Source organism: Dendrobates tinctorius, unplaced genomic scaffold (assembly GCF_039654945.1).
Source record: "Dendrobates tinctorius isolate UK_male_01 unplaced genomic scaffold, ASM3965494v1 ptg000049l, whole genome shotgun sequence".
NCBI classification, from domain to species: Eukaryota; Metazoa; Chordata; class Amphibia; order Anura; family Dendrobatidae; genus Dendrobates; species Dendrobates tinctorius.
The window spans coordinates 22,117,434-22,139,824 of NW_027361717.1; the positions used below are offsets into that span (position 1 = coordinate 22,117,434).

At 46.8% G+C, this 22,391-nt stretch overlaps 1 protein-coding gene across 3 annotated transcripts in view; it reads left to right on the forward strand.

Moving 5' to 3' along the window:
• The window catches only part of RYK (receptor like tyrosine kinase), a 165,447-nt gene that overhangs the window by 47,740 nt on the left and 95,316 nt on the right, over positions 1 to 22,391 (forward strand). For all 3 annotated transcript variants that reach the window (XM_073576532.1, XM_073576533.1, XM_073576535.1), the window contains exons 2-4: positions 9,228 to 9,349; positions 11,314 to 11,413; positions 16,110 to 16,244. In XM_073576532.1, coding sequence (XP_073432633.1) covers positions 9,228 to 9,349; positions 11,314 to 11,413; positions 16,110 to 16,244 — 357 coding nt within the window. The remainder of the gene's footprint in view (positions 1 to 9,227; positions 9,350 to 11,313; positions 11,414 to 16,109; positions 16,245 to 22,391) is intronic.

A 22,391-nucleotide genomic window follows, 5' to 3' on the forward strand; every position in this document is an offset into this window, starting at 1 on the left:
CGGGACACACACCCCACACACACACTTCCCTCCCGATGCGATGGCATCGGGCACACCTCTAGTATATTATATCCAAATAAGCATGCATTTCTCAATATCTGACATGAAATCAGAATAAACCTTTCCCGATTTAGGTCAGTTAGGATTACCAGAATTATTTGCCAATAATGAGAGAGAGAATGTTTTAAGGCATATGTATTGCAAAGTCAAAAGTTTACATACATTTCATTAGTATTTGGTACCATTGCCCTTTAACTGAATGGCTTGGGTCAAATATTTGGGATATGCTTCCACAAGCTTCTCACAATTGTGGGTCGGAGTTTGGGCCCATTCCTCCTGACAAAACTGGTGTAACTGATCCAGGTTTGTAGGTCACCTTGCTCGCACCTATATTTTCAGCTTTGCCCATAACTTTTCAATAGGATTGAGATCAGAGCTGTGTGATGGTCGCTCCAAAACATTGACTTTGTTATCCTTCCTTAAGCCACTTTACCATTTTGGCAGTATGCTTCGGGTCATTGTCCATTTGGAAGACCCATTTCTGCCTAAGCTTTAACTTCCTGGCTGATGTCTTGAGATATTGCTTCAGTATTGCCACATAATCTTCTTTCTCATGATGCCAGTTGGGATGTTGTTGTAAGGCTATGTGCCCACGTTGCAGAAATGCTGCGGAATTGTCCGCAACTCCCCACCGTGGGTAAAACGCATGCACAGTTCGCATGCGTTTTCCCACAAAACCCAAGCATTTTGCAAGCGTATTTAGCTTGCAGAATGCTAGCGCTTTACCAAGCGATTTGATGCATTGCTTGGAAAAGTCAAGCAAAGTACCAACTTTTTACTATTGCCTATGCAGCATCAATAGTAAAAGATAAAATGTTAACAATAAAAAATATTTAAAAAAATATGGATATACTTACTCTCTGTTGGCCCCCGGAGTCCTCCCGGCCCTCAGCGACGCTGCCGAAAAGTTCCGTTCCCAGGGATGCATTGCGAGAATCACCTCAGATAACGTAGCAGTCATGTGACCGTGACGTCATCTGGGGTGATTCGCGCAATGCATCCCTGGGAACGGAAGTTGCTGGCAGCGCCACGTGCACCGCTGAGGATTCCAGGGGCCAACAGAGGGTAAGTATATCCCTATTATTTTTATTCTATTTTTTAAAGGAATATGGTACCCAGGGCATGGAGGAGAGTCTCTTCTCCAGACCCTGGGTACCATCCGCACATGAAGTGCTCACTTTACGTATGGTGGGCATAGCCACATGCTTAAAGTGAGCGTTTCAATGCAATCCCATGGCGGCGGAATCGACGCGATTCCGCAAAATTAATGACATGCTGCGTATTTTACTGCTATGCGATTCCACAGCGGATAAATCTGTAGCATAGGCACAGCAACTGCGGAATCCCATAGGATTGCATGGGAATGCACTTTGATAGTGTTTTTTAAGCATTTCCACTGCGGCAGAAATGCTTAAAAAACGCAACGTGTGCACACAGTCTTAGGCTTCCAAGCTTCTCCCTTCCTCCAAACGTAACAATTGTCATTATGCCGAAAAAGTTAAATTTTAGTTTCAGCAGACCACAGGACATGTCTCCAAAAATTAAGGGCTTTGTTCCTATGTGTATTTACAAACATTGATCTGGCTTTCTTATATTTCTTTTGAATCTTACCAGCGTCTGCCATCATCTTCACAAGGTCTTTTTTGCTTTTGTACTTGGGTTGATATGCACATGACGTTCATCTCTGGGACACAGAACCTGTCTCCTTCCTGAGCTGAAATTGTACCCAAGGATGAGCCAGACTTATGCAAGTCCACATTTCTCTTCCTGATATCTTGGCTGATTTCTTGACTTTCCCTCAGGTGTGTCTGTAATTACCGTAACTCAAATTGGTGCCAAAAAATTTCCTTCCAAACACATGACCTCATGATATGGGCAGTTCAGATTTGTTTAAAGGCATAGTAATCTTAGTGTATGTAAACTTTTGACTTTGCAGTAAGTAATAAAAATGCCTTAAAACATTCTCTCTCATTCTGGGATTTGGCAAATATTAATAATTATGGTAATCCTAACTGACCTAAGACGAGAGAGGTTTATTCTGATTTCATGTCAGATATTGAGAAAAACATGCAGATGTGTCTTTTTATATAGTGTAAACTTCCGGTTTCATCTGTGTGTATGTATAACAGTAAGATATATGTATAACTTTTTTTTTTCTTTTTTCCTTCACCGGTTTCTGCTGTATAATGATAGCAGATGGCGAATAACACCAGCCTTCGAGAAACTGTACATGGGAGAACGGACCATTGTTCATCATTGTGCTGGAACAGGTTTATCGGTGTTTGGCCTGTGCAGCTGTATAGACCATCAGTGATTTTCTGATTTTCATATTCCCATTCACCCCCCCCCCCCCAAAAAAAAAAAAAAAAAAAATTCAGTTTCTCCTTCCGATTTCAACGATAGAAACTGCAGCACATGTGCAATCCGTGTGCTGACGGTAATTTTCATGGTCCATAGACTTGCACTGGTGGTTTTATTCTGTGACTTGGGTCAAGAGATTATTTTTGGTGGGTTATTTTTTTTTTTTGTTTCAGGCCTGTACAGCAGTACAAACTACAGAGGACATGTAGTATGTCCGTAAAAATCTTTATAAGAACATGTGCGATTGAGGCCTTAAGGATCTCGCACTGCTGAGTTCCTAAATGCCCCTTCCCCTCTCTGGGGGATTCTGCCTGTCCGATATCCATGACCTGATATAACTTGTCTGGAGGATCACTGGAGTGTTATTGCTCGGTGGGGACGCTGATTTTCTTCTGTCAGCAGTGCACATTACTCCCACAGCGTCTCCTGCCTAATAAGGCCGTTAGGCTTTGTGAAGCCGTCATGTTTTCTGCATCACATCGGGCGAGGTCTTGTAAACTCACTAAAGCATCTCCTGCAATTTGTTAGCTTTTTTTGTTTTGACTGCGTTGTGGCTCATTTACATGGGCAGATGTGCCCGAAAGATGCACCCATGAGCGATACAGCTAGTAGATCAACACTAGTGCTCAGTCACTATGGAAGTGAGTAGGATCTGAGCTGCAGAACCTGAGAACAGCCATTACAGTGCATGGAGCAGTGCTGCCCACTCAGTATCTGTGGGGGGGGGCTGGGGGTCTGACCCACCACCAATCTGATGTTCATAGCCAATCCTAATGGGCAATGAGTTTGTAAGATCTGTGCAACCACTTTAAAGAGGACCCGTCACCAGCTAAAAAGTGTCAATTTTCTGTTCTTAATTTATTCAAATGTATTGTTAATCCTCCATATGGTTCTAAAGACTTGGGCATTTTAATTTAGCGCTAATTCTTATGGTTTTTATGAAGGGGGCACGCGGCTCCGTGGAGCCTCTTGGGCACGCGGCTCGGAGGAGCCTCTTGGGCATTGACCCTCTTTACATCTAGAATTGCATTTTCCCTTCATGGTTGGGTTAGATGCTTTTTCTTTTAACATGTCAAAGACCGAATTGATCACCCTTGAGTGAAGTAAGATAATCCTAATCTCTGTAGCAGATATGATTTTTCACTATAGGAACACGTGTTGGAAAAGTTGATCCCCTGACAGTGCAAAAAGTTTTGTGAAACAAGATGTCATATAATTTCTGTGAAGGTTTTGCTGCTTTTCATAGCTACATGTTTCCCGTATAAGTCCGTATCCCGATCTGCTCATATCTTTAGTGGCCGTCGAATAAATTGATGGGTCTCTGATGTCAGTTTTCTGGAAGTAGAGCTACACTTTAAAGGGACTCTGTCGGCAGGTTTTGGCTACGTCGACTGAGAGCAGCCTGATGTAGGGTCTGAGACCCTGATTCCAGGAATATGCTACTTACTTGGCTGCTTTCTGTCATTTTGATACAATCCCCGTTTTCTCTGCTGCAGAATTTGCAGTTTTCTAATACTGAGCGCTGTATATCCCGCCCACACCACTGGCAGTTTTCTCACTTTGGCTGCTTTCTGTGTTCACTGTGCAATCAGTGGTGAAGTTGTGGTTGGACTAGGAGGCACAAAGCAACTTGTCCTGTAGTGAGATATTTCTGCTGATAAAACACTGATTTTATTGTACCGGCAGCAGACAGCTCAGTAAGTGACACATCACTGTACTCAGGGTCTCGGCCTCTACATCACGCTGCACTCGGATTACATAACACAAACCTGCTGACAGATTCCCTGTAAGCATAATAATTTGTCGGTCTATGTCTGGCTTTAGTAACGGCAGCGTATGGCTTGGCCTGGCAATTTTGCCTGGGGATTTATAGTGGAGAATGCTATAAATTTAGTCTGATGTTGGGTTTTTCTAGGATTAGACCTGAAATAAATTGAGTTTTCCATAATTAAAAACAAACAGATGTATCCCCTTGGCAGCTTCCCTGACAGCTGTGGCAGCGTTGCATTGGGGCGAGTTTTTGTAGCCAAGTCTGGGCAGAAGTTATCCTGTAGCCCAGTCCTGGATCAGCGAGGATTCGGAGGTCACTGTGAGCAGTTCATCCCCGCCTGACCTCTGCTAATACAAACACTCCTTTCTCAGGCCAAGCCATGTAATCCCGATTGTCCTAACACTATCAATCCAGAATACCAAGCGTGCAGCAGCCGGAGGAAAGCTGCTGCCCATGTGAGCGGATACATGAGGTGCGGGGATGGTGTGCCCTCGTGGTGCTGCTCATAAGAAAAGCCTGACTTCCTGCCATGAAATCAATCTCATTTGGGTTACTTCAGGAAACAGATTTCTGCTTAATCCATTCAACACGTTCTTCCCTAGTTTGACTGTAATTTGTTTAGTCGGGTTCATAATGAAAAGCACTGGCTATTTGTATCCATATTATTACCGTTTCCATTCTAGGATCATTTCCGTCAGAATATGTGCGATCCTAGACTCCTGCTGCTCATTACTGTAGGATCTGTGATATCTGCACACCGGAGAGGAGAGAATCGCTTCAGTGTCGCTCTCCAGTTTGTAGTCCGATGGCCTGAAACGGGCCGAGCATAGTGGGGGGCCTTCCAAATTGGGTGGCCTGGCGGGATGGTGGGCGTACTCATTATATAGAAGTAGGTTGATGGTTCAACAAATGTTTGTTTTCCTACATGCTCCATTATGTGCATCGTGTCTCCTCCAGAAGGAAGAAGCCCCTCTCTCTTCCGGCATTGGGTTGCCTGTAGCGGACACTAGCCTTCTTTTGTGCGTGCTTTGTCCGACCCATTGGATCTCCACAAGGAGAACCTTACCTTTTTCTATTTACTCTGTCATTATCCTTACTCCTCTGAGCCGTCTAGATGGCCTGGATGGCGCTGGCCTTCTAATACTGCCCTGTGACCCTGGCCCACAGTCTCCATTTTACCATAAGAAGGAATGTGGGCCACTTGCAGTTTCCGGTGTGATTTGTGAAAACGCACAACAAAAACTGATTTTGCCAGCGTTATGAAAACGTGACCAAACTGGTGTGACCTTTTCCATTTAAAGGATTATTCCCATCTTCATTAAAGGTGTTGTCGGATAATGCTTGTAAACATAAGCACTTTAGATATCTTTCATATTAAAATACGACCGTCTTTAAGATGTTAGCATTTAGTTTGTTGCCGAATGCCTAGGAGCCCGACCACCTCTGCTGTCTAGCTGGTAAGCCATGCACTGTAGCTGGCTGAGATTAGGGGCCAGTGATCCTGGCAGCTTCTATACAGTACTTACCAGATCAATAGAAAAGAGCTTGTGAGCGCTGCGCATGTTCTGATGTCCAGCAGCAGCGTTCGGTCTCCAAGGCCACGAGCTGTAAACAAAAGTTTTACTATCTGAAGAATGGCTGAATATAAACTGTAATATTGCTTGTATTTACAGGCACTATCTGACATGGGCATCAATGACTGCCGGGCACCGTGCCAGCTTACCCTTGTGTAGGATTCCTTTTGGGAACCCTTTCATCTCCGCAGATCTGTATGGACTTGTCTCTTAGGACCTTTCTCCCTGGTGCACTATCCCTTCTCAGTGCCATCTTTTCAGTTATCAAGCATGATGGTGAAAGCGTCTTCAGCCAGTAATATGGCAGGTCATCAGGTGCCAGGAGCTGGCACAAAGCTCACGCTGCCTGGGTCTCTGTATAAGGCCGGGTCATAGACACTTTTATTATGGCTTCTGCTTATGATGTCACCATATCTGACAGACCCTACTGACGGATAAAAGGCTCAGCCGTTCTTTCTGGGGCTTGAATATTTTTGATAGCACAAAAATATGGTGCTCAAGTAATGGTACGGTTCACAGTAAGGAGAGAAGCCACAGGGAACAACTAAACACCAATGTGTGCAGAACCTGAGCAGATGGCGTGTGCCCACCACATTGTGTGGCTGCACTAGCTCCGGACATGGTCATTGCTGTTGCGTCACTCGTTACCTTGGCTGGCAGGATCGGGCTTATCGTATGGTGTAAGGGTATGTGCCGATGATCGGGAACTGGCAGCGTTTTGGATCCAGCGCGTGAATCTGCGTGTGTCCACTGGACCGTGTGGCCTGCCCGCATCCAATACATTTCTATTAGTGAAACTTCTCTTGTGGAGACTAGTGGTCTGTAAAGACGTGCCGTATGCCTGTCTGCGCGGGAGATACGCGGCGTCTCTGGACGCAGTGTGGACATGAGTTTTCTTGAAATCCCCTCCACTATGCTGTAATATCTGGGACACCGCGGAGGACGCAGCTTCCAACCTGCAGCGTTTACAGATCGTCTGCACATACCCTAACCCGTCAGTGGGGCAGACTTATTAATTCTAACTTCAGGACAGTGTATTCCTGCCGTATGACACATTGTGGGGAACCAATCCTAGTCTAGTTTACAGCCTCTATTAGTTGCTTTAGTTTGCCTCTGAATTTTCTGCAGGGTGTCACATGCCAACCTGTGACCTTAGTGGGGCTATGCCCTTTATGCCAATGTAAGTCTATATGGTGGGAAAGCTTTCTGGCATATACCTCTGATGGGAAGCTGGAAGGCAGTGTGCACAGAGCCTAAACGTAGTGACCATTACTGTGTATGTACACTGCCTGAGAACCAACACTCGCACACCCTCACCCACGCTGCGCACACTCGCACACGCTACACCCTCACCCACGCTGCACACACTCGCACAAGCCTTGCTCACGCCACGCACACTCACACCTAGTCCCAGAGACCTGACAGACATGATGGATGTGCAGACACAGCTCTTCTGTGCGGTGTGTGGAGTAATAATGTTTCCCAGGCCCTGAGGTTGTGCCCACACAATGCCACCTGAGAGTTGTATTGTTGCCAGCAAGCTCTGCTCGGGAGGAATAAGTGCTTTCTTTAATTGGCCCAATTCGTCTCAGTCTTTCTTTTGTGCTGCGGCTGAATAGACGCATCAGTCAGAGGGTTACTGTGTAAAACGTATGACAGTGATTGAGGACAAGCAAGAGCTGGAGACCCTCATCAATATGTCAAAGATGGTGGGACGGTCTAGGGCTAGGGTGACCTGTTTGTAGTGTAAGGCGAGTGCCTCTGGACTCCCCCTTTATATATGTAGTGCTATCCGTGTGAACGCCTCTGCGTATTATGGCTGGCGTACACTCACGTATATGTCGCATGCATCCATTAGGCTCTGTACGCCCTGCAGGAGTCGGGCTGACCTCTATACGCTGACGCCTGGCTGTGCTGTGACACCTGTGATGGCAGCAATGTGCAATTTACGCTTTTGTAACTATATACAGAGACATTTTTATTTTCCACTTACTGTGTAAGCGTAAATTCAGATGCTGCAGTTTTTTATATTTTGCCTAAAATCTCCCAGCAGCATACATCCCATATCCCAATGTCTGCATGTGGCGTTATACATGTGTGCTGGTGTTGGGCAGCGATGAGATTATGGCATGGCCTGTAATCCGCTGTCTTGTTTGCTTTCATGATTTGTGACTTTCTGCGACATCCGGCTGCTGTACACATAATCGTCCTGGGCAGCACTGATGTAACCTGCAGCTGCTGATGGTGGGGCTGTAGCCACCAGATCTGTATGGCAAATGGTGGCTGGCATTTCCCCTTCATCTGGGGGAGCAGTGAGTCTGGTGACCTAGCCCTGGCCGGGTGCGTAGCATAGTAACATAGTTCTTAAGGTTGAAGGAAGACTTCAAGTCCATCTAGTTCAACCCATAACCCATCCTAACCTGCCCTAACATGTTGATCCAGAGGAAGGCAAAAAAACCCATGTGGCAAACAGTAAGCTTCACATTGGGGAAAAACATTCCTTCCAGACTCCACACACGGCAATCAGACTAGCTCCCTGGATCAACGCAATATTAAGGAAACTAGTGTATATACCCTGTAATATTATACTTTTCAAGAAAGGCATCCAGTCCCTTCTTAAATTTTATTAGGGAATCACTCATTACGTCTTATGGCAGAGAGTTCCATAGTCTCACTGCTCTTTACAGTAAAGAATCCGCGTCTGTGATTATGCTTAAACCTTCTTTCCTCCAGACATAGAGGATGCCCCCTTGTCCCCGTCACAGGTCTAAGAGTAAAAAGATCATTAGAAAGGTCTCTGTACTGTCCCCGCATATATTTATACATTGTAATCATATCACCCCTAAGCCTTCGATTCTCCAAACTAAATAACCCCAAGTGTAATAACCTGTCTTGGTTTTGCAGACCCCCCAGTTCCCTAATAACATTGGTCACTCTTCTCTGCACCCGCTCCTGTTCAGCTATGTCTTTCTTATACACCGGAGACCAGAACTGTACACAGTATTCTAAGTGTGGTCTCACTAGTGACTTATATAGAGGTAAAATTATGTTCTCCTCATGAGCATCTATACCTCTTTTAATGCATCCCATTATTTTATTTGCCTTTGCAGCAGCTGCCTGACACTGGCCACTAAATGTGAGTTTGTCGTCCACCCATACACCCAGGTCTTTTTCAGTGACAGTTTTGCCCAGTGTTTTACAATTAAGCACATAATTATACATCTTGTTTGTTCTACCCAAGTGCATGACCTTACATTTATCCCCATTAAAGCTCATTTGCCATTTATCAGCCCAAGCTTCTAGTTTACATAAATCCTCCTGTAATATAACATTGTCCTCCTGTAGCTCTGGCCAGGTGCGTATCACTGGGGCGCTTGTGCTGTTATTTGGCCAGTATTGAGTATATTTTGGTTTTGGGTTTTGTTGCTCCATTAATAATCTCTTCTCTTTCTTTCATTTAGGATTGGATGCGGAGCTTTACTATGTCAGGAACGATATCGTCAATCATTATGCCCTTTCCTTTAACCTGCTCGTTCCCACCGAGACCAGCAGCCTCCACTTCAGCTGGCACTCCAAATCTAAGGTGCGTTGGTAATGCTTCCTTTTTTCTTCTATCTTGGAAACTTCAAGCAAAATGCTCCTGCCTCCATGTGTTAACATTAGCCATCACAGGGGATCAACCAGTCATCTCGTGTGTGTATAGTGTCCAATGTCTCATCTATGCAGCATAGCCCTCCAATCAAGGCTGGGTGTACCTGGTGATGTGCGTCACGAGGCAGCAATTCTCATTCGGTTCGCACAGATGGTCACCTCTCTGCCCGCCTGGCGGGGTGGACGCGCGCCTGCCCCCTTGCTGTGGTGCAGCTAATTTAAAAAAAAGAGAAATCTTTTAATTTGGATTGACGTCTATGGAATGTCACTTTTGGATACACAGTCGACAGGTCGCACCTCAGTAAATGGTTAGGTGTGATGTGGCCGTGTGACGCCACAATCTGTGTGCAGCGACGTGGCCTCAGTGCAGCCCAGAGTACATGGAGCAGGAGGACTCCATTACTGTCTGCAGCACATTCAGCAGTGTGACTCAGGTTATATCTAGGCAGAATACCTTTCTGAACTCTCGGGAAGTCGCGTGACCATCAATTATCGGCTCTGTTGGTTGTAACCAAGCTTTCTTTGAAACGGATAAGCCCCTAAATCACTAAATCCCATTTCTCCCACCTACCAGAGAATACCTGAATGAGTGCAGAAACACTGTGCTACTTATTGGCTTGTCTCCTAATTTCTCTGGGTTTTCCCATGCGGCTCCTCACCACACGTAAGCCCGGTCGCCCATGTCTGCTTGCCGGCAGGTCTAGACAGCGCTCCTCTTTTCGGCTATTGACATTCCTCCCCCATCCGTGCTCGGCACATTTCCAGGCTCTGGGTGGCTTGTTTCACAGCGGATTCCTTCTTACTGCGGTGTTGGCTTCCTCTGAGCATTGGCCTTTTCTGGCTAATATAGGTGTATGGTTGCCTCTCACTTATGCCGAATCCTCTCATAGCCTGCCCCGTGTATTACTCCGAGAGGATACTGCAGGTATCCACATGTTTTCCTCATATCAGTGCCATGTTCTAATGTTTTCTTCATTAATCTTTTTCTTGCTAAGCAACTCTGCTCCACATGGCCATTTTCACCGCTCGGTCTAGGTGTGGGGAGGAAAACTACACCAACTTGTTACTGCAAATCGGTGCATTTATCATATTGTTATGGGGGTTGTCTGGTCACACATAACATTCACCTGGCCATAGGGTAAGCCATAATTATGGGATCAGTGGGGATCCTACTCCTGTCACACCACCGACCAGCTATTTCTCTGGCTGCCCCATTTCAAACTTCTGGCATTAATTGCTTTGAAAAGTTGTTGATTTTTACAAACTTGAATGAAAATGTTGCATGTATTGGCATTCTCATGCTAGTTTTGGCGGGATGGGATGAGGCGAGAGATCGACTGGAGTAAGATTTCTGGCATGGACTCCTGATTTGTTATCAGGAGTGTACCTCTTAATGAATGGGAAGCCCTGACTCCATCATGCCCCTTTATAAAAACGGTCATCGAGAATATTGCTGGTGTCGATGATTCAGGCCTATGCAGAGCGTAGCTCTGTGTGATGTGAAGCAGCCGCTGCCGGGTCCTGGACAGCGGCTCCCATTCAGAAGAACGGCGATGTCCTGCTTGACCCGTCAATGAGCACATCTGGGGTCTGACATGTAACGGCTGAGCGGCCCGGGGGTCTTGCATCCGCTATGGCTAGGTCATTGATATAAAGTGACCAGTCCCTTTATCCCCTCTATTCAGGCCATCTTTAATTTCTAACATTTTGGGGGTTTTTTTACTCCCAATTTTCCAAGATCCATGTGGTGTGTTGTATCCCCCCCCCCCCCCTCCAAGAGCTGTGTGAGAGCGGGCTTTTGTGCGACAGGCAAATGTTATTATTGATCCCATTCAGGGCAACATTCATGTTTTTCACCAATGTTTATTGCTTTGATTTTTGTGATTTCCTCTTCAGGTTGAGTACAAACTGGGATTTCAGGTGAACAATTCCTTAGCAATGGACCTACCACAGACCAATATTTCGCTGCAGGGGGACGTGCCTCGCTCCTTGTCAGGTAAATGGCTTCTTTGGGTACAGTTTGTTCTGATTATAACCAGCATTGGATATAAAGCAATGAAATGACCGCGACTGTGGGAATGTATCCCATCCACTGGCACTAGGCGCACGGAGGCATTGAGGAGTATCCTGCACTGCAGCACCACCTAGTGGTGATAAGTGGTGACTACAGAGGAGGTTTATGATCATATTACAATTACATTTGTCCTTTTCTGAGCTGCATAAAAATGAGACTAATTACTACCAGCGCGCCCTTCATATATCATCATACACAGAAGTTTTACATGTTGGCTTTATAATGCACAAAATATGCCTTATCCAGTGAGATGTGGGTAGACGGGCTATTGCAGTTTAAAGCGATAGCCGTAATAGAAAAAGCCCTTAGTGGTATTATTATGCAATGCTTGTTCTAATAGGCAAATCTGTTTTCTGGTATTTGAAATTTTGTTCATGCTGTGGGCTAGGAACAAGACCAGGAACCTGCTGAGTGACGCCCCACAGATCTATTCTTGCTGCGCCCACCCCCCCCACCCCCCCATGGAGCTGCTCTCGTTGAAGCCCCCCCCCCCACGGAGCCGCTCTTGCTGCGCCCCACCCCATGGAGCCACTCTTGCTGCTCCCCCTCTTTTCCCCCACCAATCTGAGGGTAGTGGTACAGCATCCTGCGTACTGGACAGGCTCGTCAGGGCTGTGCTCACAGGAGCCATTGTGCTCTGCAAAATCACACACTCCTTGGGTTTTATTCTGGCGTCAGTTTTTTTTTTTTCTACATAGGAGGGTGATCTGTGGTTTTCATGGTGTAAGGTACACTGTACACTCCACAATTACAGCCATAGTAATCCAAACATGACTGAAAAGTGCTGGAAGGCAGACACCGTGGAAAAAATTCTGTACATCCCAGCATACACCTGTAACTCAAGAGCTGGAATCCTGACTTCTGCTAGATACAAGAATGTCAGTCAAAAAAACTAACCTCTGTGTCGCATGCTGGAAATGAAATCTGCTACAAACATAAATATCTTTATCTATGGCTTACTATAAAGTGTTCTAAGCCTTTTCCTTCACAAATGACTGCTAGTTGCAGATTTTCTGTGCAAAACCAAACCACGACAATGCCATGTGAACATCGCCCAGCACAATGCTTTCCTAATGTGGTCCATTATAAAATATGTGGACATTTCACCTTGGTCCCAGTGCAGCCTTGAAGACTATTTTTGTTTTCTAATGGACTTAAGAATTTCTTACAGGACCACCCTAGTTTTTTTTTAATCTTTTTTTTTTGCTTGCCTCCTCTGTTAGCCATCAGTAATATGTCGACAGTTTTTGTACCGAATACCAGTTGCCGTCTTCTACTGTTTCCAGCGCAGCCCCAATCCTCTTGCCTCACATGATCGCAGGCAGGTGTGACCAGCCGGCTCACAAAGCGTCCTCTGTGTGGACCACAAGACACTTTCTCATTGTAAGTGTATGAGACTCAGAATAACCCCCCCCCCATAGACTTACACTAAGGCTGCGTGCCCACGTTGCGTTTTTTTAAGCGTTTCCGCAGGGTTTGTGCCGGCTCAGATGCTTCAGAAACACTTGAAAGAAGCTTCCCATTAAATTGCATGCATTTTTGGCTTTTTGTGCCAGTGCATGCGTTTTTAAATGCGTAGAAAACGCTTAGCGGCTGAAAACGCAGCATGCTCATTAATTTCCGCATAGCTGCGTGTTTTTAGCCATTTCCTATGTTCCCAGAAACCGCACGGAAAAAACGCGTCAAAAACGAACGATTTTTGTGCAAAAACGCGTGGAAATAAAACGTGCGGTTTCTGGGAAGAAGTCCGGTTTTCTAAGCGTTTAAAAACGCTAATGTGAGCACATAGCCTAAGAAAGGAACTAATGGTTCGCGGAGTGAGCCAGCAAGAAAGAGCTGTGGTCACATGATGCAGGAGCGGACTGGAGCAGCGCTGGAAACGGCAGCAAGACGGCAGCTGGAAGTATTCCAGTGCACGCAATCTACACACATTATTGATTACTTATAAAGGGTGCAATTTTAAAATAACAAAAACACTGGATTGGTCTTTGGTCAGAAGAATATAATGGATGCTCCTGCTTTTAAAATACTAGTTTCTTTGTTGTACCAGGTTTTTAAAGTATTCTGATTGAATAAATTGTGTGCAGATAATTCTGTTACAAACAGGTTTTGGCGCCCCCAAGTGTTGTCAGAATGTCATTCTGCTGCTTCATGCCCTGATGGTCACACATGCTGAGTAGCTTGATGCCATCGCCTGGCAATGGCATACCTATGGTGGAGTGATGCCAGCCATTAAGTAGAGGCTTCTTGTCACCAGCACTGGACACGGGAGGTGGACATTGAGAGGACAGTAACCGAGCAGAAGAGGGCGCTATAAGAAGGATCAAGCAGTATCCCAAACACTGGGACAGATTGCTTTTAAAGGGAATCTGACTTTTGATACTTGCTGCACAAACCAGGACAGCGTCTGGCTGTATAATTTCTGCCACGCTGCGGCATTTCAGAGACATACATATAAAAGTTATACATAGGCCAAGCTGCTCGGGTGACTGTACTCAAAAGGGTCCGTCACCCCTTTTACACACAGGGAGAGACCAGTCCCTCATGGGGAGCAGGGCGTCTAAATGTAAAGTTTCCTCTGAAGCGATCCAGCGTTTTGGAGTGAGACATGCCTGTGTACCTCTGAGTATAGCTCACGACACTCCGGATAGGTGGTGTACTAGTGGTGTCCTACCACTTATAGCAGGACAAGGCCCGCCGTCGTTAAATCGAAGGGTTATTTGTGTTTTATGTAACATTTTCGGTCAATGACTTGGACCTTCTTGAGATACAGATTGCATTTAGTTGGATTGCAAATAAATATCACCTCAATTTAACTAGTGTCTTGTCCTACAGATCTGCCTGCATTCCCAGAAGAGATGCCGCCACGGCCTGCTCTAGGGGCGGGCCTGCCTGCTCTGGGGGCGGGCCTGTAGTTCAGGCAGCAATTATCATCTGTCAGGTTCTCATTAAGCGTGTCTAGACCTGGGTAACTTTTTTGATATAATGTAGTTCCATCGCAGTCCTTTAGATTGGTACAGGTCGTGGTCCTGAGTTTCCCGTTATCCCTCATGCCACGGGGCAGAATGACTTACTCTATGCGCAGGCATACCGGAGTATGTAACTCTCTGCTTCCATTCACTTCTGAGCGCTGCAGCCTGGCGAACTGGCGACGTCTGCCCAACTGCTTGTGCGATTGATGGTGCTTGCATCTTTGCACCCCACCACCGGTTTACAGGGTGGTTGTGGGGGGATTGAACACCTTTTTGGGGCATTTTTTTCCAATTTGGTGTAATTAGAAATGCACCATTTGGCTTTTACAGACTGTTTCTCGCACATCGCTGGCTGCAGTTACCACAGACTCCCGCTGAGCCTTATGATAGAAGAGCTTGTCACTCCTCTTTTTTTTTTTTTTTTTTCTGAGCTCCCTTCAGCTGATTTATGTTCACCTCAACTTTGATGTGGTCTATGGTCATAAGTCCTCTGAGAGGAGCTCCGAAAAAGACGGATGATAATTTTATCAGAACTGGCTTACTGATGGGCTCTCAGTTTGATCATTTTGCAGCCAACGCTTGCAATGCAGGACAGAAGCTATAGGAGGCAAACCATGCAAAATATTTAACAACAATTGCAAACATTATTTTTAGGCCTAAAATAGTTGTGTCCAGAACCTTCTAAAGGGAATTTGTCAGCAGGTTTTACTTTGTAATCTGAGAGCAGACTGATGTAGGGGCAGAGACACTGATTCCAGGGATGTGTCACTTCGCTGCTTGGAATTTCAGTAAAATCAGTATTTTGGCAGGAGAATATCACTAGAGGACTAGTCATCTTGTGCCATGTAGTCCTCTTGTGCCATGTAGTCCTTCCTCCTGCTTGGTGTCACCAAATTCCCACCGCTAACTGGCTGCTTTCTGCCTATGCACAGTGTACACACACAACTTTGAATCGTGGGTGGGGTTTACACAGGGCTCAGCATTCAGAGAACTGCTAGATCTGCAGCAGAGAAAACAAGCATTTTATCAGAACTTCAGCAAGCAGCCCAGTAAGTGACACATAGCTGAAATCAAAGTCTCTATCCATAAACCATGCAAAAACAAAGCAAATTTTTAAAAATATTGAATGACCTGCCTCCTGAGGTTGGATCTTTGTCTTTGGACTCCGCTGTCCCCAACATGGACATGAGGTTTCTATTTTACTGCTCCTGATAGGGGGTCTCCAGCAGGTGAGAGGGGCCGACCGTAGCGTGTTATTCACACCAGGTATTGTCCAGCGGTGGGAATTCATCACAATGTGCATGTGTCCAGGCAAGACTTGTGGAAGGGTCAGAGAGCCCTCCTTAACACGTCTGACTCCTCGGGTTCCTCAGATCATTTTCCTCTCCTGTAATGTGTACCTCTAAGTGTAGATCATGGCACTCCGGATAGCTGGTGCACTAGTGGTGTCCTACCACTTATAGTAGGACTGGGCACGCCGTCGTTAAATCGAAGAGATTTGTGTTTTACACTGGTGGCAGCGCGGGTCCCGAGTGCCCTCAGTTCTGTGCCTGTATCAGTAACACCAGCCCTCGGCGTGCCCGGGTGTTGTACGCAGCCCACTCACTTCTGACATTAATCATTTTTGCATCTGTTTTTCTTGGCAGTGTTCAGAGTTGATCTTTTCTGCTCTGGGAAAATGGAGATGGAGGTCATGCTCGTCATGCAGCTCAACATAACCATCAGCTCTGCCAAAAACATCACAGTCCTGAATTTCAAACGGAGGAAAATGTGCTACAGAAGTAAGTGTGACTCTCTGGGGGGCGCCGCACACACTGGCCGCAGACACTTATGGGTGTGGGAAATTGTATTCTCAAAAGTAAAGATTTTACTGCCCTTACACGATGAAACGGCAACCTGCCAGAGTGGTAGCGGCTAAATCACCGATCGCAGCGCCAAACTACAACTCTCAGCAGGCTCTGTTGGCTGCCACAGATGATTTATTCTGCTTGCTTATGTAGCGCCATCATATTCTGTCGTGCTGTTTAGGAGCCATCATCATGGTCCTCATTGGGCTCACAATCTAGATCACCCATCAGTATGTCTTTTGAGTGTGGGAACAAACTGGAGAACCCGGAGGAAACCCACACAAACACGGGGAGAACATACCAACTCCTTGCAGATGTCCTTGGTGAGATTTCAACACAAGAGCCCAGCGCTGCAAGGTTAACCACTGAGCCACCATACAGTGCTAACCACTGAGCCACCGTGCTGCCCTGGGGAAAGGGGGGGGGGTAAGCACCCAAATCATTATTGCATTTTCACCTCTTTCTCTTGTTTTGTTGTGTTTTGCTTCTAATAATTTTAATTTGCACCTTTTTTTTAACCTGTTCCCGACTGGGCGACTATTCGTTTTTGCACTTTTATTTTTTTCCTCCTCTTCGAAAAGCCATAACCACCTTCTTCTTCTTTTTTTTTTTTTTTTTTTTTTATATATTTATGTTGACACAGCTATGTGAGGGCTCGTTTTTTTGCAGGACAAGTTGTGCTTTTCAATGGCACCATCTTTTTTTATCATGTGACGTGCAGGAAAAAAAAATCCAAGTGCAACAAAATGGCAAAAAAAAACCCCCAATCCCGCTATTGTTTTTTTTTTTTTTTTGTTTGTTTATGAAGTGGTAGAAATGTATTATTCTCCAGGTTAGTGTGATTACATGGATAACAAATCTGCTTTTTTTTAATATATATTCAGAGCTGAAACATTTTAAATTTTTGGGTAATGAATCTTCAGGGCTCAATTTTTGCGCTTCGAGCCAACACTGTTACTTATGCCATTTTGGGGTAGATGCAATGATTTGATCGCCTCTTATAGCATTTTTGTGCTTTGTTGCAGCGGCCAAAGAACGCCCAATTCTGGCTTTTTTTTTTTTGTTTTATCACACCAATTACATTTCAGGTTAATTCACTTGATAGTTTAATGAATCAGACTCTTGCATACGTAGTGATACCATGTTTTTTTTTTTTGGTTTTTTTTTTTTGGTTTTTTTTTTAAATCTCCTATGAACACCTGTAGCGGGCTTGCTTTGCCAGGAGTACCGTCATGACGAGCAGAGGGGTCTTGAGCAAACCTCTGGCTGTCATAGCAATCCACCTGTGCTCGGCAGCCTCAGGCTTTCAGTCATAGAGGTGTGGCTCGTGCAGCTTCAGTCACCACTTAGTCCATAGTGAGACGCAGCTTTAAACCTCGCCCTAGCACTGACTGACAGCCGGCTCTACAGTTCATCAGCTCCAGCCTCACCTCATGTGATTGAAAGTCAGAGGCTGCAAGTTAACTTTAATCCTGGTAGTCGGGCTTTCAGTGCGGATGCCAGACAGCTTCAGAATTCTATAAAACCTGCAGATTAATCCTATATCTGCCGATTAATACAGTTTTTTTTGTTGTTTTGTTTTACACATGACATGTTCCCTTTTAAAATGGTTCTATAACTAAATAGTCTCTTTAAACCTGATGATGCTAGTATAATTACTTTAAAAAGGCATGTGAGTGTAAATGTATGATCCTGATAATAGATTGAGTTCAGCTAAAGAGTAAGAGAAGGTCATGAGTCCTGCTGTGTTCAGACTGCACCCATGCAGCCTGACTGGCAACTTGTACTGAGCTTTGTGAGATCTCAGCAGGAAGGAGGGACACTGAGGAGCTGTCAGTCAGGCTAGCTGGGTGGAGATTGAGAATAAACTTTCAACTATTATACAGAGCATATAAATAACATGGGGTACTTGGCAAGCACTGTTTTTGATCAGTAGAAGTGTAAAAGCCATGCCACCAGCGCCAAGGTGTACCCAGCCGGAATAGTTAGGCTATGGGCACACGTTGCGGATTTGTCGCGTTTCTTCCGCTCGGAAATGCTCCAAAAATGCAAGCGATATTAATCAATGGCATTCCTGAATTGTTGTGCACATGCTGTGGAAATTTCCATCCTTATTTGCAGCATTTTATTTTCCAGGACGTCCTAGCCTGACAGCACCATGGGATTGACCTTTCATCCTTATAGGGACAGGAAATACACGAGAGGTTAAAAGGTCCCCTCCCACACCACACTCCAGTGTTTTTCCTGTCCCTGTAAGGACAGGCACGAGAGCGCCGCAGCGGCGGCGGCAGGAGAAGCAGAAGACAATGACAACTTGCCGGGGCTAGGAGGTTCGGGGTCCCAAATGCCAACTCCTCCGGTCGGACGGTGCGCGCGGCACCCCCCTAAGGGGGGTTTCCCGCCTGCGGTCCCGTGGAGCGTCGCTCCGGGACGATGTATCGCTCCCCCCAGCGCGACTCCCGCCAGAGCCGGCGGTGGCGTCACTTCTGGGCGCCGGGTATGACGACTTCCGGTCAGGAGGTCCTGCGTCGTCAGGATGAAGTGTCATGGACGGGAGAAGCGTTTCCAGCACAAGATAAGGTAGTATAAGAGAGCGGGGGAAAGCGGGGGCAGCGGTACAGACCTGTGGTCCTTTTAGCGCTGCCATCATGGACGGAGAACACGGGCGAAGGAACGATCAGCCAGACCCAGCGTCCGTGAGTAGGGGGCATGGCGGGCTGTGATTTCAAAGACAGGAGCTGTTAGTAAAACGGACTCATGTTCTTTGTTAGGACAAGGCGGCGCCGACCCCGGCGGCAGCAGCATCTAGGGGATCAGGCAAGCCCAAATGCCCCATCTGTGCCAGCAAGCTGCCGAGCACATGGAAGAAGCCATTATGTGAGGACTGCACCCTGCGGATCATCAGAGGCGAGCAGGCCACGTTCCTCACGGAGATGCGCACAGTGGTCAAGAGAAGAGGTCCAGGCCTCCGTCTCTGCATGGCTACCCACGCAGTCTGCCGACCGGTCTCAATCCAAAAGACCAAGATGGGAGTCCGACCAGTCTTCAGAGGAGGAGATACGGGGTACGGATTCGGAGGAAGAAGGCGAGATCACCTCTGAACCCCTGGAGACATGGAAAAAGTGCCTCTTCACATCAGAGAATACGGACGAGCTCCTCAGGGCAGTGAGGAGTACGATGCAGATCGAGGAAGCCCCGAAGGAGCAATCCATTCAGGACGCGATGTTCGGGGGGCTAAGAGCCGGGGTCCGTCAGGTCTTCCCAGTCAATGACCATATCCGGGCAATGATCCTGGAAGAATGGGAGGATTCCGAGAAAAGACTGACTGTGCCACGAGACTTTAAACTGCGACTTCCATTTAACCCGGAAGACATCAACACTTGGGATGAGGTGCCTAAGATCGATTCCCAGGTGGCTAAGGTGTCGAGGAAGACCTGAATTCCCTTTGAGGACTCTTCCAGTCTCAAAGAACCCATGGACAAAAAGGCCGACGTGCTCTTAAAGAGGGCTTGGGAGGCCTCAGCGGCGGTGATGAAAGCAAACATAGCCGCCACTTCAGTCGCTAGGTCCATGCATCTATGGATCGACCAGATGGAACAACAATTAAAGGAAAAAAACCCTAGGGGTGATATCCTTGAGAGCATTTCCCTGTTAAAGTTCGCGACTGGTTTTCTGGCAGATGCTTCGGCGGAATCTGTAAGATTTGCGGCCGGGAATAACTCTTTATCCAACGCGGCCCGTCGAGCCATATGGATGAAAACCTGGTCGGGGGACTACCAGTCTAAAAATAAATTATGTTCCTTACCTTTCTCGGGGGGGGGGGGGGGGGGGGAAAGTATTTGGGCCGGCTTTAGATAAGATTCTAGAGAGTGCCTCTGACGACAAAAGAGGGTTTCCAGAGGAGAAACCAAGAAAGCAGTTTTCCTTTCAGAGATTCCGTCCTTACCAAAGGCAGGAATATAGAGGGAAGGGGAAATCTCCTCGCTGGGAATATTCAGGGGGGGGGGGGGGGAAGTAGGGCTCCCCCGTCTCGTTCCGGGCAAAGTTCCAGAAGCAGAAGACGATGACGCCATACCTGTAGGGGGGCGTCTCAGACACTTTGCGGGGGCTTGGTGACTCATCTCCCAAAACCCATGGGTCCTCAATACAATCTCCCAGGGTTATTCCCTCGAATTTACAAAAACCCCCCCAACACGATTCGTGGTTACAGAACCCCGTTCCAGAGCCCTGATAGATCCTATATGGGCCGAAATAGGAGACCTATTAAAGACCGAGGTAGTGGTTCCTGTCCCAGAAGCGGAGAGATGTCAGGGGCACTATTCAACTCTCTTCATGATAAAAAAAACCGTCGGGAGAAAACCGAACCATTATAAATTTAAAACCATTAAATCAATGGGTTCGGTACAAGAGATTCCAAATGGAATCCCTGAAGACCGCCATCCCGCTAATAGACCAGAACGCTTCCATGTGCACTATAGACTTAAAAAGTGCGTATTATCATGTGCCCATCCATCCTCAATCTCAGAGGTTCCTACGCTTCGCTCTAAAGAAAGGCGGCAGATACTACCACTTTCAGTTTCAGGCCCTTCCGTTCGGCTTGGCGCCAGCACCTCAAGTTTTTACGAAACTGGTCGCCGAAGTCGTGGCAAATTTAAGACAGGAAGGTATAATCATTGTGCCTTATCTAGACGACTTTTTGGTAATCTCCCGTACAGCGGAGGAGTTAAGGGAACAACTCATTTCAGTAATTTCCAGGCTCGAGAGCCTAGGTTGGATCCTAAACAGAGAAAAGTCAGATCTACGGCCCAGTTCTCAGAAGAAATTCCTGGGGGTCATGTTGGACTCCAGAAGAAGAATCTCACTCTTACCCGAAGAGAAGAAAGAACCCATCATGGACAAGGTTCGTCAGCTCGGTCAGCACCAGGTTTCAATAAGGACCGCGATGAAGATTCTGGGCACCCTAACCGCATTCATACCCTGCGTTATGTGGAGCCAGGCCCACACAAGAATCCTGCAGAGGGAGCTCCTGTCAAGATGGGACAAACGACAGTCCTCACTGGACAAGAAGTTCCGGCCGTCTCCAGCTTTGAGATTATCCCTGAAATGGTGGACCAACCACAGAAATATCAGCCAGGGAGTTCCTTGGATCCTGTCTCCATGTGTGACCATCACCACGGATGCCAGCAGAGAAGGATGGGGAGCCCACCTAGAGGGAAGATACCTACAAGGAACATGGCCCAAGAACATCAGCTTACAGTCCTCGAACTACCGAGAACTACGAGCAGTTTGGGAAACGCTGAAGAGAAACAAGTTATGCCTACAGAACCAGCATATAAAGATCATGTCGGACAACGTGACCACAGTAGCCTTCCTACGCCACCAAGGGGTCCAAGGCACGGGAGGCTTCAGGATCTAGCAGCTCGCATCCTCACCTGGGCAGAAAACAACACTCGCTCCTTGTCAGCAGTACACCTGGAAGGCTCCCAAAACAATATAGCCAACTACTTAAGCAGGCAAAAAGTCCGGGCCACCGAGTGGGAGCTAAAAGAGGAGATCTTCAGGGACTTGTGGCATCGCTGGGGGACACCCCAACTGGACCTCTTCGCGACGAGAAGAAACGCCAAGCTGAAGAGGTTCTACTCCCTCAATCCGGCGGACCATCCGGAAGAGATCGACGCCCTGAACCAGAGCTGGAGAGGGGGACTACTATACGGGTTCCCCCCTATCGCCATAATACCAAGGGTTCTCAGAAAGATCCAGGAGGAGGGAGCTCGGGTGATGCTAATCGTACCCTTTTGGCCCCGGCGGAGTTGGTTTCCCCTCCTCAAGAAGATGGCTCAGAAGGGACCACTCCATCTACCAACGTCGTCGGACCTACTTGCCCAGTTCAACACCCAAACCCAGGAAGCTTGCAACTAGCAGCATGAATCCTGAGAGGGACATCCTGAAGTCCAGTGGCCTCTCGGACCAAGTGATCTCTACATTACAGGCCAGCCGTAAACCTGTTACGCGGGCAATATATCGTAAGATCTGGAAGAGGTTCTGCTCAGAAAGTGGTAGTGCCCCTTTAGACCTGTCTCG